Raw genomic sequence first — 21,428 nt, 5'->3', positions numbered from 1 at the left:
TATAATGGTTCTGACTCTCTTGACTCCTCCGTGTGCTGTGACCTGGGCCCTGATCAGCCCATTAACTCACTCTGCCAGGGCCAGGGGCCTGCCGGATGCCAGCGGGGCCCCGCTATCGAATTCCGGCCGTGCCGGCAGGGTAGCGATCGACAGGCGTTAGCGCGTTAACACTGGCAAAATGAGCCGCTGGACTTCTGCTTTGCGAATGCAGCCCAATCTGATCATGCGCTCGCCTGCAGAGAGGAAATTCATCAGGAGGATCACGCTGAACCTGCTTACCGTTAGCGCTCGCATTAGTCCATCTCAGCCATGATCGATTTTCCTGCCCCCCCATCCCAGCTCATGTGCCGGAGGTGTGGCCCAGCAGTGTAGAGGTGCGTGTGCGTGAGCTTGCGGTGGGAGGATGTGTGCCGCAAGCAGTGTTCGATTCATTTGGACCAGGGGCCCTGTAATTGCTTTGCTCCTTCTCTGGCGATAACCAGGGGCAGAGCATGCGGCAGGCGTCTGTACAGGGAGGGGTGAAAGGGCTGCTTTATCAGCCATAGCCAGGCAGGAAGTTACCCCTCTAATTTACAAATGCAACTTTCAGCCATGGGGAAGGGAAGGAGAAAGGAAGAAGAGAGGAATTCCTGAATTCAATTGAGTTGCTGGGGGGCAGAGCAGCTGGCTGTGCTAGTAATGCAGTTATTTGAAGGGCTTGGCCATTCAAGGCCTTGGTGTCAGGAGGCAGCCGGTCAGCTTGACATGTAGACACACACATACATACGCACTCCCTCTGACTCTTGTACACTCTGCACATGTCCGGTAGGCGTGCTTGACTGAAGGTTTTGTGAAACATTGTATTGTTGTGTGTATACAGTGATGTGTTTAATGTAGTTTCAGTTCATATCAACTTCAAACGTCCACACAAGTAATGTCCTTATAAATATCAAGACGAGTATGTACTCAAAAGCAAAAGTTTGTTTAAAAGCGAGGCTTGTGTTCTTGTTCACATTATTCAGACTTTTTCTTTTAATTGTTCTTATTTGCATACACCATTGTACATACAGAGATTGGAGCGTCATGATACTGGGATTTAATATCATCATATCTAGTTGCCCAAGAAACTGAATTTCAATGACAATTAAAGAGAAATCAGTGACCCCATATATGTAGCCAAAAAAAACTCCAGGTTTACTATGACTCCTGACACTCATTGCATTTTTCCATTGACATCTTATGTGCAAAGTCAAAAGATTATATATGTATAATCTAAAGCAAACATGCGCAGGAGAAATTCATTAAATAACAAAAATAAACATGCCTGAATACTTGTTTACCTTCACTCTATGTCACGCTGTGTTTGTGTTTTTGCAATTCCCTGTTAGACGAGGCTAGGTGAGGGTTAAATGAGGCTAATAATACTGGAGTCATTTATATTAACAGAACTATCTTTCTCTACTAGCGTTCTGCTCTCAAACATTTGAATCATGCATTACCACAATGTTGCCTTTAACACCTGGTGCATTTCAGTTCGGGTGGCATGTGTAAAATGTGTACAGCATGTTGTCTGTTTCCTCTCTTTTCCCTGACCTATTTACATGCCATTGATTCTTCTGCTGTCTCTGAAATAGATCAGCATGCAGTGGCCCAATCAGCTTGTTGTGGATTTGTTTAATTCGAGTCCATTAGCATAATTAAGGGCTTATGGGGAAATGTGGTAATTGCATTTTTTGGTGGAGAGGCCATGTTTTGTTAATGGTTCATTAGGCGTCAGTACATTGGCAGATGTTTGACAGCCCTTCGAGGGGATCCTGCCTTACCTGCTTCCAGTTGTTATTTCCAGTTGAAGTAGCACCAATTTTGTAAAGCAATTAAATGACCAGTTTAATCTTGACTTTTTTCATTAATTCTCCTTAAGAATTTATACTGTGAATGGCTAATATTTTTAATCAGTTTTACCAAATTTGACATTTTACTTCAAGTTAATACTTATCACTGGACATATTAACCTCTGTTAATAAAGTAGATATTTTTAATACAAAGATAAATAAATTGCATTATTGTGTGGAATATTGCCGAATGTATACATGTTCACATCAGCAGGTGAGGGCCTTGTGTTTGTTGTTTTTCTTGCCTCAAAACTCAGACCTGGGGGAGGGGGAACACATTTCCTTGAAATGTATTTCCTAGTTTAATATGAAATGGAAATGTAAGCAATTTGACAGCCAAAGCAGTCAATTTAATCGAATGATTGGCTCATAATAATCCAATTTCTCAAACTCATTTGACTCCACAATTGAAAGCGCCGTAACAAGACGAAGGACCATTACGTCCTGAAATATATGTGCAAAAGTTTTGCAAACCTAAAATTATTGCTCTCCTCCAAACAAATTTTCATCATTAAGTCTTATTAGAGTGTTTTCAGATTGTCGAGGCCCAATGGAAAAGGAATTATTAGCCTGCTCTTTAAAGCAGAGCAAAGTGCTCCTGAAAAAACTTCACATCTGGCTTTTGAGCAATCATCATTCAGTCTTGGGTTTATGGAAATCTGTTAACCCCTTCAGTTCTTGGCTTAATAGTCAATTACTAACTACAATGAATTATTCAGTAAGCGTCATGAAACTAATAATATGCGTAGTTATGAGTGAGAAACTTTTGTTTAGGGTGTTTCAAAATGTATTTTTAGCTACAACTTAATACGTTTTAGCATGCATTGCTTAATACTGTCATTTAACACTGTTCAGACTGAGGCTTTCTTAACCTATTATATAAACTCTCCAAATCTCCCTTTAGCTTCGTCATCTGGGAAATGATGAAGTGCACATTGTGTGGTCAGAGCACACACGTGACTACAGAAGGGGCATTATTCCTACGGACTTTGGAGATGTACTCATCATCATATACCCCATGAAGAACCACATGTTTTTTATTCAGATCATGAAGAAACCACAGGTATGGAAAAATATAGTTCACAAATACCACAAAGGCACGTTTGGGGATTTTGTACCTTTTAATTTACGATATTTAGTATTTATGTTTTGGTAACACCTTTGATTGCATACTATACAATATGCTCTCCCTGCCAGTGAAGTAGGATGTTCATTACAATTTTCAGTTCTTTTAACATTGTGCGAAGACCTCTGCTATTGGATGCTTTATTCCAATTTAATTTGATCTATTTATTTATTTTATAATCTTAAATGTAAATCTAATTGCTGGTGTACCTTATTGTACAATCTGGCCTGATGTTCTCTTGATCTTCATGCATTGCATTTGTGCAGTACAAAAAGTGGTGTTCAAAACTCTGTCAGTGTATGCTTCTCTCTCTCTTTTTGATTTAAAAATGTGACAATAACCAAAAGACATTTGCACACTGGGCCATATGGTTGTTCCAGACTCAGTTCTATGGAAAGTAACTCATTAAAATGTGTTTCTCTTGGGTATTTCAGTACTCTTGGTAAAGTAAAAGGTTGAATAATATTTTGAATTCCTCACTCAGTGGAAAACTGGCAAGCTACTTAGTACAGGTTTTGTCTTTTTTCCTTTAGTAATCACCATATAGCTCGGTTTAAAGAAAAAATTTGAATGGGATTGGGACATTAACAGAATATTTTGGCATACATATACTCAATAAAATCATTATGATGTTAAACATTCTTTTTTGGTATGGTAGCAAGCAGGTTGAGACACATGTCTTGGCTCGTGTAAATTTAGGCTACATTATGGCTGTATTATGTGTCAGGCCCGTTTAGAATAGTAGATTTTAAATAGTCATTATCTCTTAGTATTTATATGTAAATCTGCAAGACAGAAGGTTTGTATCTTTTGTATGTTCTCTCTTTCCCTGCCTCTTCTGCATGCCTCGCTCTAAACTGAAGAGTCCATAAATGCACCTCCTCCATTCCCCCAGAGTCCATTACTGCACTGTCGGCATGCTGCTCTCATCATGACCAGACTAGCTTTCATCTTCACTATTCACTCATGCTCCACACATGCTCACACACACACACGCGCGCGCACACACCTGCTGCTTGTTTGGACTTCAGGCAGGTCAAAAGCAGCCTGAGTGTCCAAAGCTAAGCTGCTGGAAATACCTGATAATAGCATCTCTGCAAACATTCCATGTTATCAGATTAAACCATAGAAACTGCTTCTACAAATTCAACTAAAAAGTAAAATCTTTAATTCATTTAAGTGTATTTAGATAATTTATAGCAGTGTTTGTGCAATCTCACTTGGCAGCATCACTGACAGCGCAAGTAACTCTTAGTCATGTGTTCAATGAGGTAAGCCTTGAGAATGTAGTGTGAAGCATTCCATATTGACTGGAATCATTTTGGCTTGTCATAATTATTGATTTTCTGTGAAATGTGAGTGTGCTTGTGTCATAGAGAGAAATATGGATTGATCTCTCCATCAGATTGCCTCTGTTTCTGTCCTGGGATCTTTGTCATTTGTTGGCCTTACATTGTTTATAATGACAATCTTTTTGTTTGTTTTTTTATCAGGTTCCTTTCTTTGGACCTCTGTTTGATGGAGCGATAGTCACTGGGTCTTTGTTGCCCAGTCTCGTACGGGCCACATGCATTAATGCCAGCAGAGCAGTGAAGTCACGGCTGACCCTTTACCAGAGCTTGTATCCTTTGAACACACTGACAGCTTTCAGAGAGGCACTCTCCACAGTAGGACCTGAAGAGGCAGAGAAAGGAGAGAGTCATCTTATGCATTCCTAAGTTGCATTTTTTTATTACCACATTTTCTGGTAAGAGAGAACTTGATGTGTAGATCCTAATGTTTCTGAATGTGTCTGTTGTTTAGTTTGGGGACACTTGAGCGATTCACATGCTTATTATATACATTTTTTAAGCACTTAGCAAATAAACAGGACTGTATTTAAATGTTTTCTTTATATAATAATATTAACATAGTTTCCATTTTTTGTATCACATGAAAACTAATCTTAGAAGCCATTAACATCTTCTATATTGACAGCTTTGCACAAGGTTTCATCTGTTCTAATGAATAATTAATCTGTGACACTCATGGGCTCGCATCATTGTCTCTTAAGTTAGTTACAGGAACAGCTGCTGTATAGTACCTCATTCACACACATACATGCACACATCCACTTGGATTTGGTCTCCTCCTGTTTTCTTTTACTCTGTCGCTTTTTCTTTCTGTGTCCTTTACCCTTCTCAGAATTTCTGCTCTTTGTTATTTTTTTGTTTAGTTTTCTTTGGCTTTCTTACCCTTTTTCATTTTTCCCCTCCCCAGTCCGGAACAATAACCACGGCTGTGTAGCTGAAAGGCTCTGTATTTTTGCAGAGATGAAATCTCTTCTAGAGTTTTCCAATCTCTCAATGGCCTAGGTCCCTGCAATCTGCTGTCTTGTTGTGAGACGGTGCTCCAAGGTAATTAGTTGAATATGTCTTCAAAGGCAGTGGTGGTGCTTGGGGCACAGGCTGATAAAAGCAGGTGCTGCTGTGTGGCAGCACTGTGGAGCTGGAGAGGCCTCCAGCAGCCCTGCATCTCTCCTCTGCACCATCACTCATCTCTAATTGGAATGGCTGTGTAGAAATTGCCACCAGTGCTTGGCCAGGTGCACTGCGGTCCCTTCTTCGCGGCCCCTCACTGCCCCGGGCCTCTGTGTTTACGCAGGTAACAGTGTTGCTCAAGCCCACGTGCGTGTGCCTTTCCACCCTACCTTCCGCAGTGTTGCTGTTCTCAGGTCGCCGTGGCTGAAGGAGCGATGTTATTCCAGAGAGCCTGGCAGGGAGCTCTTTGGACAGAGAGGCCTCTCTCCTGCTGACACTGTATTACACAGCCCTTTCAAATCACACATAATGTGTCATCTATTATTGATTCAGCTCTGTTGAGGGGAAAAAAAAAAACAGCTGCTGTGAGTTTGAAGTCTGCTGTGCCTAGTGCCCTTTTTCATACGGGAATGGCCAAGGCTGGTAGGCTAAAAATGCGTTCTGCAGGTTTACTGGGAGATATATTTCAAAAGGCACAGTCTCTAAAGGTTCCTTTAGAAAGTATAGGTTAATTTTTAGGTCTTATATAAACACATCATCCAAAATCCTGTAGAAATATTGAAAATACATTCTAGCTACAGTATGTACACACATTCACAAATTGATCTGTAGAAATGGTCCCAATTTACCACAAGTTAAACCATTATTTTGGATTTGATGATAAGTAGTTGCCTTTTCTCAAAGTCAGTTAAGGTTTTCGGCTTATTACATGCTAATTAATTCACATTACAAATTTGGATTAATCAGTCCACAAAAAAAAACCTACTCCCTGTCTCAGACATGCGCACATTGTTTTTGCACACATTTTCTTCTATTTTTTTTTTCCACCCCAGTAACACATTCTTGAGAGCTACCCATTCTTTCAGACCCATGGCATAATACCATTTAACTATTGGAGACAGTGTTAGACTAGTGGTGTAATAGATGTCGCTTGATTGTTAGAAATCTCTTATTATAATTTTTTTTTTACTTCTCCCAGAGGATCATGTTTGTTTGTTTGTTTGTTTGAATGTTGGTGCTGTGCTGGATCTCTCTGAGGGCACTTTTCCTGTCACTCAGTGGAAGACAGTAGCCAGGGGTGGGGGGGTGTTAGCAGTGGTAGGTTTAGTTTATGGTGACTCCACTCTGCATGGGGGTTTCTGATGACAGGCCCTGGGGTAGGGAGGTTGGGATTTAAGAGGTAAGACAGAGATTCACTGACCTTCAGTCTGCCTCACTGCCTCCCCTGCTGACCGGAATCGATGGAGTTAGCATGCTTCCTCCCCTCTATCCCTCTCCCTCACTCCCTCCCTGCTCCGCCTTCTCTCTTCCTCTCTTCTTCAGTCAGATCCATCTCCAGGCACCAATCAATAGCCATAATCTGTTCCTGCCCGCCGCCAGTCATGCGAGTCCCAGCTTTTAGCCCTCATCAGGAGGAAGAGGAGGAGGAGGAGAAGGAGGAGAAGGAGGAGGGCTGCTGCCAAATGGCACTACCTTTTCTTAGTCACTTTTGACTTTTGTTTTCTCCATCACTGCACACACACACTGCATCCATTTTCTTCAGCTCCATGTTAAGTTTCTATTCCGCTTGCCTTGTACCTGTTGTTTGATGTTTACAAAATATTTTTTATTACTCTAGTTACAAGGGAGAGAATTAGTACATAGATTATCTGTCTATTTCCCATATCAACGTGATTTACTTTCAAGGATTCCTTCTTAAAATGGTTTACTGACGTACTGAAGAAATAGTAATGCATTGTGTTTAGCTGATGCCATCTTGTGTGTTATATTCACATTTATATTTGACTTACTGTATTATTCATGCAGATATTATATACTCAGAAATTCAGAGCATTTGTAACTACATATGCTTATCTGTACTATGTAGCACCCTAATGAACAGGTGTTAGCATATGGGGTTAAATACATATTAAAATATTTATTCCCCATGTGTAATCTGTGAGATCCTCTGGTCTGCGCTCTGCTCAGTCCCCTGCACTTGGATAGAAGGCCTGCAGTCAGCCTGAAATCTAATGCATGCCTCCATCAGGAGAGGGTCCAGTGCCCCCACCCAATCATAGTGTGCTGACTCTAATCCCATTTTCACTCCAGCGCACTGGCTTCTCTCCCCTTTTCCCCCTTGCCTCCCCCCATCCCGCCTGCCCACTGCCCTGCTCCTCCCAACTCACCAGCTGTTCCCAGGGGCTCCGTACAATATCAAATGTGTTCAGATCTCCTTTTCCCAGCCCCCACTTATGCCCATTTTTCCCCTTTTCTCCTCCTATCTCACTATTTTCCACATGTGCCCAAAAAACAAGTACAGCACCAACTCAATTACTTTTGCCCCCTGTGCAACCAAACACTGGAAAGTGGGTATATCTTATTGAGAATGTAGAAAACATAGATTTTTTTAGACCGTTTCTATATGAAAATGACAGCTGCTTTTTTAAGTTAAAAGCTTTTTATATACTTTTTAAACTGAAGTCTACTAGTGTAATACATGTTATCCAGTTTTTATTTATCATATATGATTTGGCAGGTTTTTTCTTTAAAGACATCAAAGAGAATAAATACTCACATTCATTTTTTGCTTAATTGGAACATATAGGCAGCTTAGAATGGGAATTGAATAATTTGATACCGTAACAAACATTTACATAGCACAACAAACTACTACTAGTAAAATACTGAATCATATCTTAAGCACAATTATAAATGCCCTGTCATTTTGCCAATTGAAAGATAAAAGATTGCATTTGTGCTGTGTTGATATCCAGTATTACTTCACCACCCACTGGCATACCCTCAGGAGCAGGGGCCTGTCAAGTCAGTCCCATATGGCATATGGCGTATAGCTGCTGCTTCATATAAAATGCACAAGTACTCCTCTGCCGCCGCCACCCACCCCCACACACCCCCTCACACACACACACACACACACACACACACAGAATGACTCATAGCATTACTGCTCAGTCTGTACCCCTCCTTCTGCTCATGATGCCTGGAACAAAGGCAACACACACACTCAGGCCCCCTGGGGCGACTCTTTCTTGTGGGTAACGCCAGCTTAAACACAGGTAGAGAAAGAGTTTGTAAACAACGCACTGACAGCAGAGAAATAGCTGACGATAAACAGGTGGCAGATACAATAGGCATATGAATGCGTGTGGTGTGTTCTCCATTTTTTTCTGCTCTTTGTGCTTTTACACCCTTTAATCAGTCTTCACTTCTTTGGAACCTGCAGAACGTTTTGGATAAAATCATATAAATTATATAATATTCTCTTTTGTCAGTCATTTCACTTTTCAGTTACCATTATCAAGGAGCAACTCGGTCATCCTCAGTCACTTTAAAAGAAGCTGAAGAGGATGTTTACACAAAATTAATATATCAGTCCGTACTAGTAATAAGTCAGAATACTATATTAATTATTATACTCAATCATATAATCAGCGTTAAACTGTATTTCTTATCCATAGGCAGTTTGTAAAGTCTATGCGCTGTGTCTTTAAACCCCACCCTGACTAAGCGCCTCCCTCAAAAACAGTGAACTCCGTTAAGCATTCATGCCTGACAGCTGTCTGTGTCCTGGCGGCATTGTGAATGGGTGAGCTGTTGCCAGATCTGGGTGGGATCCCCCCAGTATAGGGGGGGATTCTGTAAATGTGGAGAGGTGTAGAGTTACCCTGAGCTAACTCCATTATTACTGCTCCCTCAGGAGTGACACAGAGCAGAGCGGGGAAAACGTTACTTAATCACCTCTTAAGCATGAAGGATGTGCCTGTTAATTCACACTAGCTTCTGTTTGTGTGCTGATATATGTAAATACTTATAAGAGAACAAATAGCATTCTTTTAAAATCTGAATTTATTTCAGTAATGTCTCATTGTAGAAATTAAGTGATTAAAGAGTAGGACAGTTTACCTGCTTAAACCTCATCATTAAAAATCATTCATACCTTTGGGAAAAATGGAGTGATTTGTTGATGATTTCTGAGATGGTGGTGATGATGATGATAACACCGATTGTAATTATGCAATAAACAGTGACACATGACATAAATTAGCAGTTTCTGTGGTGATAATGCAGATTTACCTACTACCAGTAGGAGCCTGGTAGGAAGGTTTAGAAGCCACAGTGTTATGTTATCATTTACCTATCAGTTATCATTAGACTACTCTATCATTGAATTAAAAATGAACTTGTATACTGACTTAAGGAGAAACATCATGGTGCTTTTGGGGGGGGGCACATCACACCACCCAGCCAAACATGAACTTGCTGCTCTGTCTGTCTCCGTTTTTGGCTGAGGTAGTTAGGTGAACGTTTAGGAGGCATGCTAATTGTGATTGATAGCAGGGCAGGCGTGGAGGAGTGTTAAACCTGCTTGTCTTCTCAGAGTAATTAGCATCCAGCTAGCCGTTCCATCTGTCTGCCCAAGCCTTGTTTAATTAATGAACTTTCTTTCTCCTCCCTCACCAGACTGCTAACACTGGGAGAAAGCCGTTAACCCTCTCAGGTTATCCAAATGGATGTTGCTCTCGCTGTCTTTCTCCCATGAACACAATGGAGGTGTTCTCATTGATTAGTTTTGTATGGGTTTTGTCTCTCTCTTCTCTCTCTCGCCTTCTTTGTCTGTCACTGTTTAAAGGGGTGTGATAATGAGCGAGCTCCTGGCAAGCTTCAGCATTTTAGTGTAGGAGCATCTGAATGTATGAGAGGATGTTTGTGTGTGTGTGAATGCATTTGAGGGGTGCGTGAAGGACTGTGGCACTGTTGCTTTGTTTTTGTCGTATCTTGTTTCTTGCTCATCAGTATGAAAATGCTCAAAGCACCAGAGGTATTCTCTACATGATGCTTACTCCCCAGTGCTCCTTTAGAAACCTCTAGAGTCGCTGGGCTTGCTTGTGCATGTCTGCTCTCTCCGTTGCGTCTTTGATTTCTCCTCCTGCTAATCGGCCTGGTCATTCACGGCTGGCCTGTGTTTAAGCACATTTCCCATTCTGTGGATTCCTTTGTCTGAGGCATGTGCTGATAAGAATCCTGCCTCTAGGGCTCTTGTGATATTGAAATGCTCCTATAGTGAGAAAGAGCCTTCAATCATTCATTATCAGTACCGCACTGATTACCATTCAATCTCCCCAGTCCCGGCCAGGCGTCTATGCTCTGCCCCACCAGGCCGGGCCTGAATAGAACGCGTCTCTTCTCGCTTATCCTCTCATATCCTACACATATCCAATTCTAACCTGAAATGTCACAAAAATGTCAGCTGCCATGTAACCTCCCAGTATTATGCTCGGCTGTGGTTATTTCTTTTTTTTTTTCTTTAATCAAATTTTTTGTATAAAATGTTTTTTTTAAACCAAGTATAACCCCAGTCGTGTTTATTAACTGTAACAATAAAATTAGACAAAAGCTTCAACCATTGTACAATATCTTCTATTTGGATGGCCACTCTTTACCATTTTTGCAGTTATTTTTTAGAGAATTGCCTTCAGTTTTTCCTTGGACTCTGCGGAGATGTTTTCTGTGATTGTTGTATACATCTCTAAAATTCAGTTTTGGAAGCTGGTCGCATTTTCTGTTTTCACGTTCCAAATAAACCTATAAACATGGTTAGATTTCTCAGTCAGTGTGTCCTACGTCTCAAATGTCCAGCTTGATCTCCAGGGCACATGATAAGAGCAAGGGCTTTTCTGCCAGACACATAGCATCCTCTCACAGAAGAAGCATGGACAGAAAGGCCTCTAGATCGTTTTTTTTTTTTTTTTTTTTGTCTCGGGTAAGATGAAACGTTTAAGCACTGTTTATCTGAAATTGATGTTTTTGGTGGTCTATCTTGTGGTGGTGGTGTTATAATTCGTATCTTAATTCCAGGGACTTTAAGCTGTATGTAGCACCTAAGTGTGAACTTACCTTTGCTACTCCTTCTAATAGTTCTACCTAAATATTGAGTAGAGGATTTTTATTATTATTTTTCTTTTTTTATTATTTTATTATTTTTTTATTATAGACCTCAGGTCAGCAAGGGTTGTTTGTTTAAAGACTATGGCAGTGTCAGTTTCCTGTGGCCCTTTGTTGACCATCTTAAAAGAGGAATTAGTTGATTATTTATAAGTTCTGCATTAATAGCACTTTAAAGAGTTCAAAGGCAGCGACGGCTCCTCCACAAGCTGAATGTGATTGTACCCTGCTAAAGGATGTCCTTGTGTTCGCCATTTGCATCTTTGCACAAAATAGAGTCCTCCGCATTGAAGGATAAACAAAACAACAACAGAAAACAGCAACACCACATAAAAGTGTGCATCATGCTTTTGTCCAGTCCTCCTCCACACCAGAGGTGGCCTTTGATGTGGAAATGGAGGTTCTTTACATTCTGAAGTAGAAGACTGCAGTTTGGTTGTATAAGGGCACCAATGGAGGGCTAGACTGCAGCGCTTCACAGATTTTCTTGATGTTCCACTGGGATCCTGCTGATTATATAACTGGTCTCATATGTGTACCAAAGACTGTGTATAAAGAGTTTCTTGTCTGTTTTCTTTGCTAGATTCTATATGTTTCACATGTCTGACTATTTTGTAAGCAATGGCTTTTTTTTGGAAATGCTTATGGTAAAGTCTTCCATTCAGTTCCCTCTTTGGGTTGCCAGACGTCCAATTTGTCACGAAATAAAAGCACTTAGCATCTCATTTCAATGCACACGTCTTTGCTACAAACAGTGCATATAGCCCCTAATTAGTATTGAGAGCCTCTACAAATCTATAGCTATTGTTATTCAGATTATGTTATTCATGCTCTGTGCACAGAGCTCCGAGCGGAGGATACCATGGGCTTTGTGTAAATCTTCATAATGGCGCTTCAAACTCCTCTTATTTTTGTCTTGTACCTTGGAGTGTTCTTCCCTTTAGGACAGACAGGGAATCTTTCCTCTTTCCTTAACTCTATTTGCTGTTCAATATCCTCCATCTGCTTTCTCTCTTTGTGAAAGGCTGTATTATCTGAAGGATTCGAAACAATGCAGTCAAACAGATTTAATCATTCGACCAGAATCCTAGCTGAGCCAAGACTTCCCTGAAACTACTGTTATTAGAGTTTCACTGTAACTGATGACATTATGCTGCTCACAGTTCTCAGTCTATGAGAAAAAGAGTCAAGTTAATGTTTGTAGAGAAGCAGGAATATCTCCTCTAGTGTTTGCTTCAGAGGAGCTGTATTGAAATTGCTCTTTGTTTCCAACAGCTTGGCTGTACTCCTCCGACTTCCAAGCGACATTCTCAAATTATCAGCTGTCTTTTTAGCTCTCTTTATGTGTAGTTCGAAAAGTTCATTGTCTGGTCGGCCCATTTAAGGACCCGGTGTCTGCGGATGGCTTGAATGGGCTCCACGCAGGCGGACTGGGCTTGGACGGGCTCTTGATTAACCCTGGAGTGACTGGAATGACTAGCTAATGTCATTGAAGGAGGACCACCTGGTGGGGGGGGGGGACTGTACAGTCAGCTGCTGCTGAAAGCCACTGAATGCCTCGGACCAGGTGCCAGCTTCCACAGCCTGGCTAATTGTTGCCGCGTAATAGTGCGCTTGACTGCACAGAACGCCTCGAGGCAAGGATTAAGAAAGAAAAGAAGATGAAGGAGTAGAAAAGCTGTTGCCAAACCAGAAGTCCATTTTCTGGCTTCCTTTCCCCCCCCCTCCCCTTTCTCGCGAGTAATGTATTCTTGCTTTTTCCTCACTTCTAATCTGTTCAGGTAGGAATGGCCCTCTGTGTTTTGACACTAAGCCAAGCCTTTTCATCCACAAGCTGGAGGATTAGTGGATTGTCATCTATCTTGGCGTCGCATTTTGGGCCTGCTTTGCTTAGGCTGGAGGCAGCGCTCATTTTTCTATCACTGATACAGGCACTGCCTCTGAGCGCTCTTCTGCGCAGGCTTCACCCTGTAAATTTCATAGGAGCTGTCCACAGCACCTCAACCCTGGTCCCGTACTGTAGACCTGTGGAGAAAACTTTCACTTTCACTTTGCTAAGGAAGTTTTATTCTTTTGCACAGGTTTTTTGGACTTTAGATTTGGACTATATTTAGTGCAGTGACTAATGAATTAATCCCATTGTTTTAATGAAGAGAGTGTTGTGAATATTTACAATTTTTTCTATATAAAAGCTCTTCAGAGATTGGCACTGCACACCCCTGACTTGAGATGCCGCCACCATTGATGGATCCATCTTGTTATAAATTCTTCTTAACGTGTTGCTTACCACAGATTGCCTTTTATCGCGTCAGCTTGTTTGCGTCATTATTTTCCCATTAGGCCCTGCTTTCCTCTTGTAGGTACAAGGCCCTTGTAAAAGAGCAGTGAGGTCATTCTGTAGCTCATCTGAATGCACAGGAGACAATGTGCTTATTGGAAGTAAATCTTGTGTAACTAAACTGAAGTTCAGTGCAAGGGTGAATGGTTAGAATAGGCCTCCCGTAAATTCTTCTTTCTAAGGCTGTTTTCCCACTGCAGATGAAGTGGGTTTGTCATTAAATTGGATTATTTTAATGTAATTTTCCTTTATATGGCCTGTTTTCATGCCCACCATAATATTTTCCACTATTATATCATGATATATCTCTGAAGCAAAACCTTATATCATTGAAAAGGTACCTTTTTTAGTAATTTCTCACTATTTATGTTGTTGAGCTTGTCATGAAATGTTCATGCAAATAAAGGTCAGCTTTCATATCCAAGTGTTTTTTAAGTACCTAAAATATTTTTTTTTTTTTTTTTTTTACATTAGCAACGAATTATTGTATTGCTGTGTTGTAAGAGGTGACTGGATTACAGTACTGTGCCACTTGATCCTGGGTAAAGATTGCTTAGTCATGACACACATTTCTTTGATCATCCACTCTCCTACGATGTAGTATATCAGTGCTCTCCAGGTCCCTTCGGTGGCGCTATCAGTATGGTGCAACCTGTTGACCTTTTCCATTCTCAGTCTATTCTGACGAGCCCTTTCCTTGGCACCCTGGATCAGATCAATAGTTACTGCACTGTTAGGAGAGCTAATGTTATGTGTTCGACTCACCACATGGCAGACGTTTGATTTAGCAATGCTACAAATCTGTACTCATGCCAGCCCAGTCTGTCGGGTCTTTGTGGGAATCCGAGCTGGCAGTGATGTCATGCTCATAATTCCATTTCTCTGCGTCTGGCTTTCAGATAGATGCTGGTGAGGTGAGATGCAAAGGACATCCCCTAGAGTGAACGTCCCCCTGGAGGTTCAATTAACCTGTCCTTACCCTCGTCGCCCCCCAGCCCCACACACTCCTCCCCCTGGGCCTCCAGCCCCCTCAGCACAGGGCTTAATTAGTGCAAGTGTGTGTAAAGACACACACATACATTTCTCTTGAGCTGACATTACTGATTATGAGGCAGCTACTGGAGAGAGCTGGTGTTGCTTGTGATTTTTTTTCTTTTCTTTCTGTGTCTTTATTTTTTACTTTTCATTTCTTTTCCTGTCATTCTTCTTCTCCTTCTCTGTCCCTTCTCCTTCCTATAATCACCTCACACCTTCTCTTGGCTTTTTCCACTGGGACGAGCTTCACGCCTTGGTCCAATGGCGTGACAACAGGTACCCTTGCAGCAGTGGCCCAGAAATTCACCAATCAACACCTGCTGTCCCATGGGCTCCCATAGCTGACAGAAACTGGCATATAGTCCAACGTAGACGATATACTGCCATAATGCGCCTCCTTCTCTCACTTTCTCTCTGTCAGTCTCTCTCGCTTTCTCTTTCTCTCTCTCTCTCCCTCACACTCTCCTACTTCTTACTCTCATTTTCATCCCTCCACATTTTTCACCAGCTTTCAACCTTTCACCTTCCGTAAACATGTTATTTTCATCAGTTTCCATTCCTGTAAAAATGTATATAACATTTTATAATGTGAAAATGAAACTACAGATCATTATACGTAAACTTTAGATACATTCATAAACACTGCTGAGACCCCTCAGTTTTATACTGTCCTGTGAAACTGAATTAGTTTTTCAAGCGATGTTTCTGAGATTATTAGTTAGTCAACTTGTATAAGCAAGGGCAAAGCCACAGTTTCTAAAATGTTGAGTTCAAGAAAAACTTTGAATTGATTTTCAGATCTATACTCTTGCTTTGTACCTGAAAAATCTATTTCTGAAATACCGGAAAAAGGTATTTCTGTCCACCGTTTTATAAAAAGAACTCAACCACGTGGGTCTGACAGGATGTGTATCTGTTAATGCAAAAAAGAAAAGCAGCATTTGGTATTCTCACAACTATGCACTGACCACCTCTGTGTCATCAACCTCATTAAATTGCTTTGACTGTGGGAAGCAGAAAATTCTCCTAGTTCTTGAGACTGAAAAAATGGAAGCTGCTATGAAAACAGATTGGGCATATAATTTAGTCTTATATTCTTACAGTTTAAGATTTTTCTTAAAGTGTCATTTGACTAAGTAGTTGGTTAATTTTATTGACCATGTCTCAAGCTTTACCTGTGCCTCCCGAAATGGTCACAGTAGCTCATATGTGGCCTTAGCTTCTCTGATTTGCAGCGAGAATCAGTATTTGTACAATACTGAGAGAGGTGGAGTGACGAATCAGTGGTTTCTACTCCCTCAACACCTACGACTGAAGTGTGCTTAGGCAAGGCACATAACCTTAACTGTATGTGACTGGTTGTCCACTGCATTCTCACTGCCCCTAGTGTGAGTGAGTGTGTTTTTTCACTCGCATGTGTGGGTTAAATGCAGAGACTCAGTTTAATGAATTATTTCTTCCACTACTTCTCCAATGCAACTCTAAGACATTGTCCAGGGCTTGTTCATCTGAATCCATTCACTTCACTACCACCTCATTAGAAGCCAAAGCACAGGAAAAATGTGCATGCCATCCCTAATGACAATACAGAATATTCCATTCAGCATGTGTGGTATGCCCGCCTAGCCAGTATCCCAAAAGCGCCTGGGATTCCCCCCCCCCCCCCCCCCCGTCTCTCTAAACTGGCCAATTATCCTCTTCCACTGCCGGACAGCAAGGTCAGTGTGATTGGCTGAGGTTAATGGCTGGTGCTTGGCTGGAGTGGAGGTCGAGCATGCACGGCCACTCTCCACTTCTTCAACTTCTCACTCTTCACATAAGAGCCCATTCAGTCACTGCCAGAGAGAAGGAAAAGGAAATGTGTTGTTAACCTTGGCTTTGCTCATTTATAATGGCTTCAGTAAAAAATGAAGGATTTTCCTTGTCTTATTGCTCTGTAAATATCTAATGTAAAGGCGAGACAGTCCTGCCTAAGCTAACCTAAGTTTATTTAAGAACTAACTGTAGTAACTTGTGGAGTGTTTTGCTGTTGTCTCAGGAAGGACTGGGGAGGTTGTCAAGGGCAAGCTTAGCATTGCTCTTATGAAAAACTAAGCATCAAGATGGGGAGCTGCTGTTCTTTGCTAAGCACTAAGCTGCCATTGTGTTCCAGGCACAGGTGTGCTGTTTGAGAGGATTCTTAGCACCATGGTTGACAAAGTGTCACTCACATGAGCATGCAAAATAAATGCAGTAAGGAACAGTAAGGAAATTCTTGTGAAATGTTCAACTTTTTTCCACACTTGAAGCTTTGTAAACACATATGCAGTGGGTTATTAGCACCTCAGATATTTTCTGTTTAAATATTTCCAGTTTATTTATTTATTTATTTATTTTTTTAGGGATGTGTTTTCTCAGAACAGGTGACTGCCAACCCCAGATGCCAGAACTCAATATCATCAATTTGTTTGAAATTACTGGCATTATTAAAAACAGAAAACACAACCATCATCTAAAACCTGAGATAAAGGCTGTTTGGACAATAAATAAGGCTAATATTGATCTAACATTTCATCTTTGAGGCTTATGGGCATTTAAATGTTGAATATACGTATTTGTATTTTTCACATGCCAAAAAATGAATAACTTCTTGATTCCTAATGACTGCTTTAAAATTGTGTAAATTAAGGGTAGTGTCTGACTTTCATCCATGTCTATTATTGTGTAACAATAATGGGCCACACAGAATGGTAGTAATATAATGTGATGGACTACAACAGAAAAGCAACTGAGAACAAAACTCAGAGGACCGTAACTGACCACAAACCCTGAGGCTATCACTCCAGAGGCTCTTTCAGTTTCAATTATAGAGTCACTTTGGCCAGGCCTGGCCTTTTTATATATGGTTAGCTAGAGCGAGCAGACTGAAAGGCTTTTCCCTTGTGTGTACGGACTGACTCCTGTGTTTTCAATCCTTTCTCTATAGTTCACTTCTCTCCATTACTCTGCAATTCACTGAGTACCACTGGATACTTCCTATATACTCTCAAGTATAAACACTTTCAGGGCTAGTCTTCAAAGTGGCCCTAGCTGTTATGTCAAGCAGACCAGACAGTCGTATTTAATGATGGGTCACTAAAATTTGCACATTTTTAAGAAATATCCCCATTTTTTAAAAATGTAATTACATCCTTTGGTGTATTTTTTTTTTTGTTTTTGTTTTTACTGTTTCCTGTTGTTTGCTTTGTATTAATGCGTATGTCTTAATGACAGATTTATGTGCATTGTCTAGCTGGCTTTGTGACCCTGTGTCGATGGGGTTGTATCCAGGCCCTGGTCTCCAGTGGGGTAAGCTCCATTGTTAAAGAGTGTGAGAGGGGACCAGGGGGTTTGTGGGGGGCTGCTAGGGTGGGGTGGACTCAGAAGTCTGTCCCGTGGGTCTGGGGCCTGAGTTGACTGCTAATGAGAGGCCATCTGAGTCCCCCTGAAGTCCCCTCTGAATCCCTATGCACCTTGAACATGGCCACCACTGCCACCTGACCTTGGCTTTGATCCGCCAAACTGATTGACCTCTCAATTCCCCACTGACCACCCCTAACCATCTGGACAACAACACACTCTCCGAGTCTCACACTCATACACCCACACTGTCTTTCTTTAGAGCACCCACATGCTCATATATAGCATCATATGAATTATTAAAAGATATACAACCAAACAAACGTTGCATGTTTCTGTGGGGGAGTTTAGTTGGTTTTGTTGTTGTTGTTGTTTGAAATATCCACCTTGTCATTGTACTACAACAGCTTTTAAAGTTAACCATTTCCCTTTTACCATTTGTTGTCGTAATAGAGTGTAATCTGCAGCATGGTTCTGCCATATCCTGCTTAGACTAAATTAAAAAGATGTGGCTTGTGTTTGTTTGTGCTTCTCTGGATGAGTCAGCATTGTTCCCCAGGCTGCTGCTTTATCTGATTCTTAATGCCTTCCCTTTGTCACCTGGTGCGCCACAGGGTGGCAAAGGGCCCGCAAAGAGTGAGGGGAAAAAAAGAGCATTATTTGTTAAAGCCTTTCTGCAAAATGCTTAGAGGACGTTTTTCTCCGCTAAGTGGATTTAAGCTGTCTGTTTTTCTTCCTCACTATAACAGTGCCATTGTGTTTCCTTTCTGTCTTTTTTCCTTCCCCCTCGTTTCCCATCTCCCCCAGGCTGACCTGTGCGCAAGTGAGGTCATCGCATTATTTTACATGGCAGGGTGGTTTTAAATTTGTTCTCCTGTCACCCTGGCCATAGCTGTCCATGCTTCACACGAAGGCATTTCATTTCTGCCTCTGGAACATACCACAGAGAACCGTGGAGTATGTTGTGCGCCGCAGCCATGGAAGTGTGCGGAAATTCCCCCCTCGCACCTTCCTTAGTTACCAGCTGAAGTGGAGAATTGAGTTTCTCCACCCCAGGTGCTTTAAGGATGACTTAGATTACGGCACACTGGTAAATCCCAAACCTTCTGTTGTCCTTTTACGCACGCAGAGCCTATATTAGCTTTTAGTAGCATGCTGAGCTACAAATGGGTCTTGGCTCCCTTTTATGGTTTATGGTTGGAATTTGTATGCAAATTCAGTGTCAAGCTTCAGCGTATTGTGATATACATTGCATATTGCCAGCTGCCACTGTTGCTTTTTTATGACCTACTGGTTAGTAGCTTCTCTCACAGATAGCTTTAGATGCAGGTTGGGTACTGAGTGTTGCTCTCCAGCCTGCGTCACTGTCCTCCACTTTATTGAATTAATCCACGCAGCCAGCATCCACCTCTCATGAGCTTGACGCGAGTATTCGGCAGAACTGGCTGTACCCAACCCAGAGCAATTAGAGTGACAGAGAGCCTGTGGGTGGGAGGGGGGAGCAGATAGGAGCGACTCAAATAAAAAAAAAAAATGACAGCAAGCAGGACATCAGGATGGAACAGGTTTTGTGCAACAACTTGTTTATTCACTCCTCTTTCCACCTCTATCACTTCTGTAAGTCTAACTTGTTTTGTCTCTGAAGTGCAGGGAGCACACAGGAAGCAGGGTGCAGTTTGGAAGCTGCCACCCAGTACTGCTTCTGGCTCAAGTCAATATTTGTTTTAGGAATCTCAATAGCAAGGCCACGCTTCAGTCATCTGCATAGCCCATAATGGAACGCCATATGGCTGTGTTGACTTAGTGAGATCAGGGTTATTAGACCTCTGCTTTATTCCTGGTCACATTCCCCACTTTCTTTTTTTTTTTTTTTTACTACTTTTTCACTTCTTTATTTTGACCTACATTCAGAGCTCTTGATCATGTTTGGTCCCTCCCCAACACTCTGTATACCTTTTCTAACTCAAGTGCAGATTTAGCTTTGTCTGTGTTATGTAATTATTCTACAGTTATTTTCTCCTTGTTATTGTCACAGTAAAAGGAAGTGAACCGATATTGTAATACCGCCCTAGATGCCATAGCACTTAAGGCAGCAGTGTTTTAGAAGACCTTGAAAAAGTCAGAAATGTTAAGACTGTGCTCACAATTCAGATACACAAGTAGACAGTGTTTTCATGCTAAGGCTCAGCTGGTCATGACCATGCTTCTCAGACTTATTCAAAGACAATATTGGATGTGGTCTTTTATTCTTGCTGAAATCTGGCAGTTTTTCCCCCCTCTCTCTCTCTCTCTCTGCATGGTGATGGAGGGATGGGGAGAGAAAGAGAGCAGGAGCGGAGCAGATTGCTCTCTCGGTGTCCAGCCCTTAGGCTCAGGTGCTTGTCAGTGCTGGGTTCAGACGGACCTTTTCAACAATTTGTCACGGCTGCCTCAGCCCCTGCTGCGCCGGCACGTGGCGTACACACACACCCACACACAATGTGCATACACACACTTGCACACTCTGAGGGGTGTGTGACAGGCAGCATGGTCATGATGGAGTGCAGGGGCCTTGGCAACAGTCTAGATTCTGGCGGCATAAACAGGCTCCCTAATGAGTTGGGAATGGCATCAGTGGGGCCCTTCAGAAATTCAGCAGGCAGGCGTGTGGACAGCCCGCACTCCAGCAGCCGAGTCATTAGAGTACAGAGTCATCAGAAGCGCTCAGTCCATCCATATCCACTGTCTGTCTCTCTCTCTCTGTCTGTCTGTCTCTCTCTCTCTCACTCTTTCTCTCTCAAATTCATATTGATACAGTAATAATCAGTGTGGAGTTTTTTTTAATAAGTATAATTCCAGAATTTTAGAACAATTAAAGAATTACAAGGTTTTTTGCATTTTCCCTGTAAATATATATTTTTATATCACATTGCTTTTTCCAAGTATTGTGATATTTTTTCAGATAAATATTTGTCAGATAAATTTGGACGATTTGAAAACGCTCGCTGCTCATTTCCGTACAGAGTTCTGTAAATGATTGCTTGGCCCTGCTGCAGTCCAGCGCATGCAGTTGAATGTGTGCTATCAGTTCATGTAGAGGTCCAACAGAAACACCTGCTCCTCCGTTTGTTTGGACGGTTGAACTGTCTCTCTCTCGCTGTAAATGTAGGCACTCGCCTCATGTCTGGAATGACTCAGAGGCCAGTGGCTGCTAGAGCAAGAGCTTGATTAAATTT

The 21,428-nt window shown here is 41.7% G+C and overlaps 1 protein-coding gene across 4 annotated transcripts in view; it reads left to right on the top strand.

The window, feature by feature from the left end:
• ralgapa2 (Ral GTPase activating protein catalytic subunit alpha 2) overlaps positions 1-21,428 on the top strand; it is a 112,982-nt gene that overhangs the window by 66,134 nt on the left and 25,420 nt on the right. For all 4 annotated transcript variants that reach the window (XM_066669965.1, XM_066669975.1, XM_066669958.1 and 1 more), the window contains 2 exons: positions 2,776-2,934; positions 4,491-4,618. In XM_066669965.1, coding sequence (XP_066526062.1) covers positions 2,776-2,934; positions 4,491-4,618 — 287 coding nt within the window. The remainder of the gene's footprint in view (positions 1-2,775; positions 2,935-4,490; positions 4,619-21,428) is intronic.

The sequence above is a fragment of the Hoplias malabaricus genome, chromosome 1 (assembly GCF_029633855.1).
Source record: "Hoplias malabaricus isolate fHopMal1 chromosome 1, fHopMal1.hap1, whole genome shotgun sequence".
NCBI lineage: Eukaryota > Metazoa > Chordata > Actinopteri > Characiformes > Erythrinidae > Hoplias > Hoplias malabaricus.
The sequence above is the reverse complement of the archived record's forward strand: the minus strand, read 5'-3'. Positions and strand labels throughout refer to the sequence as shown.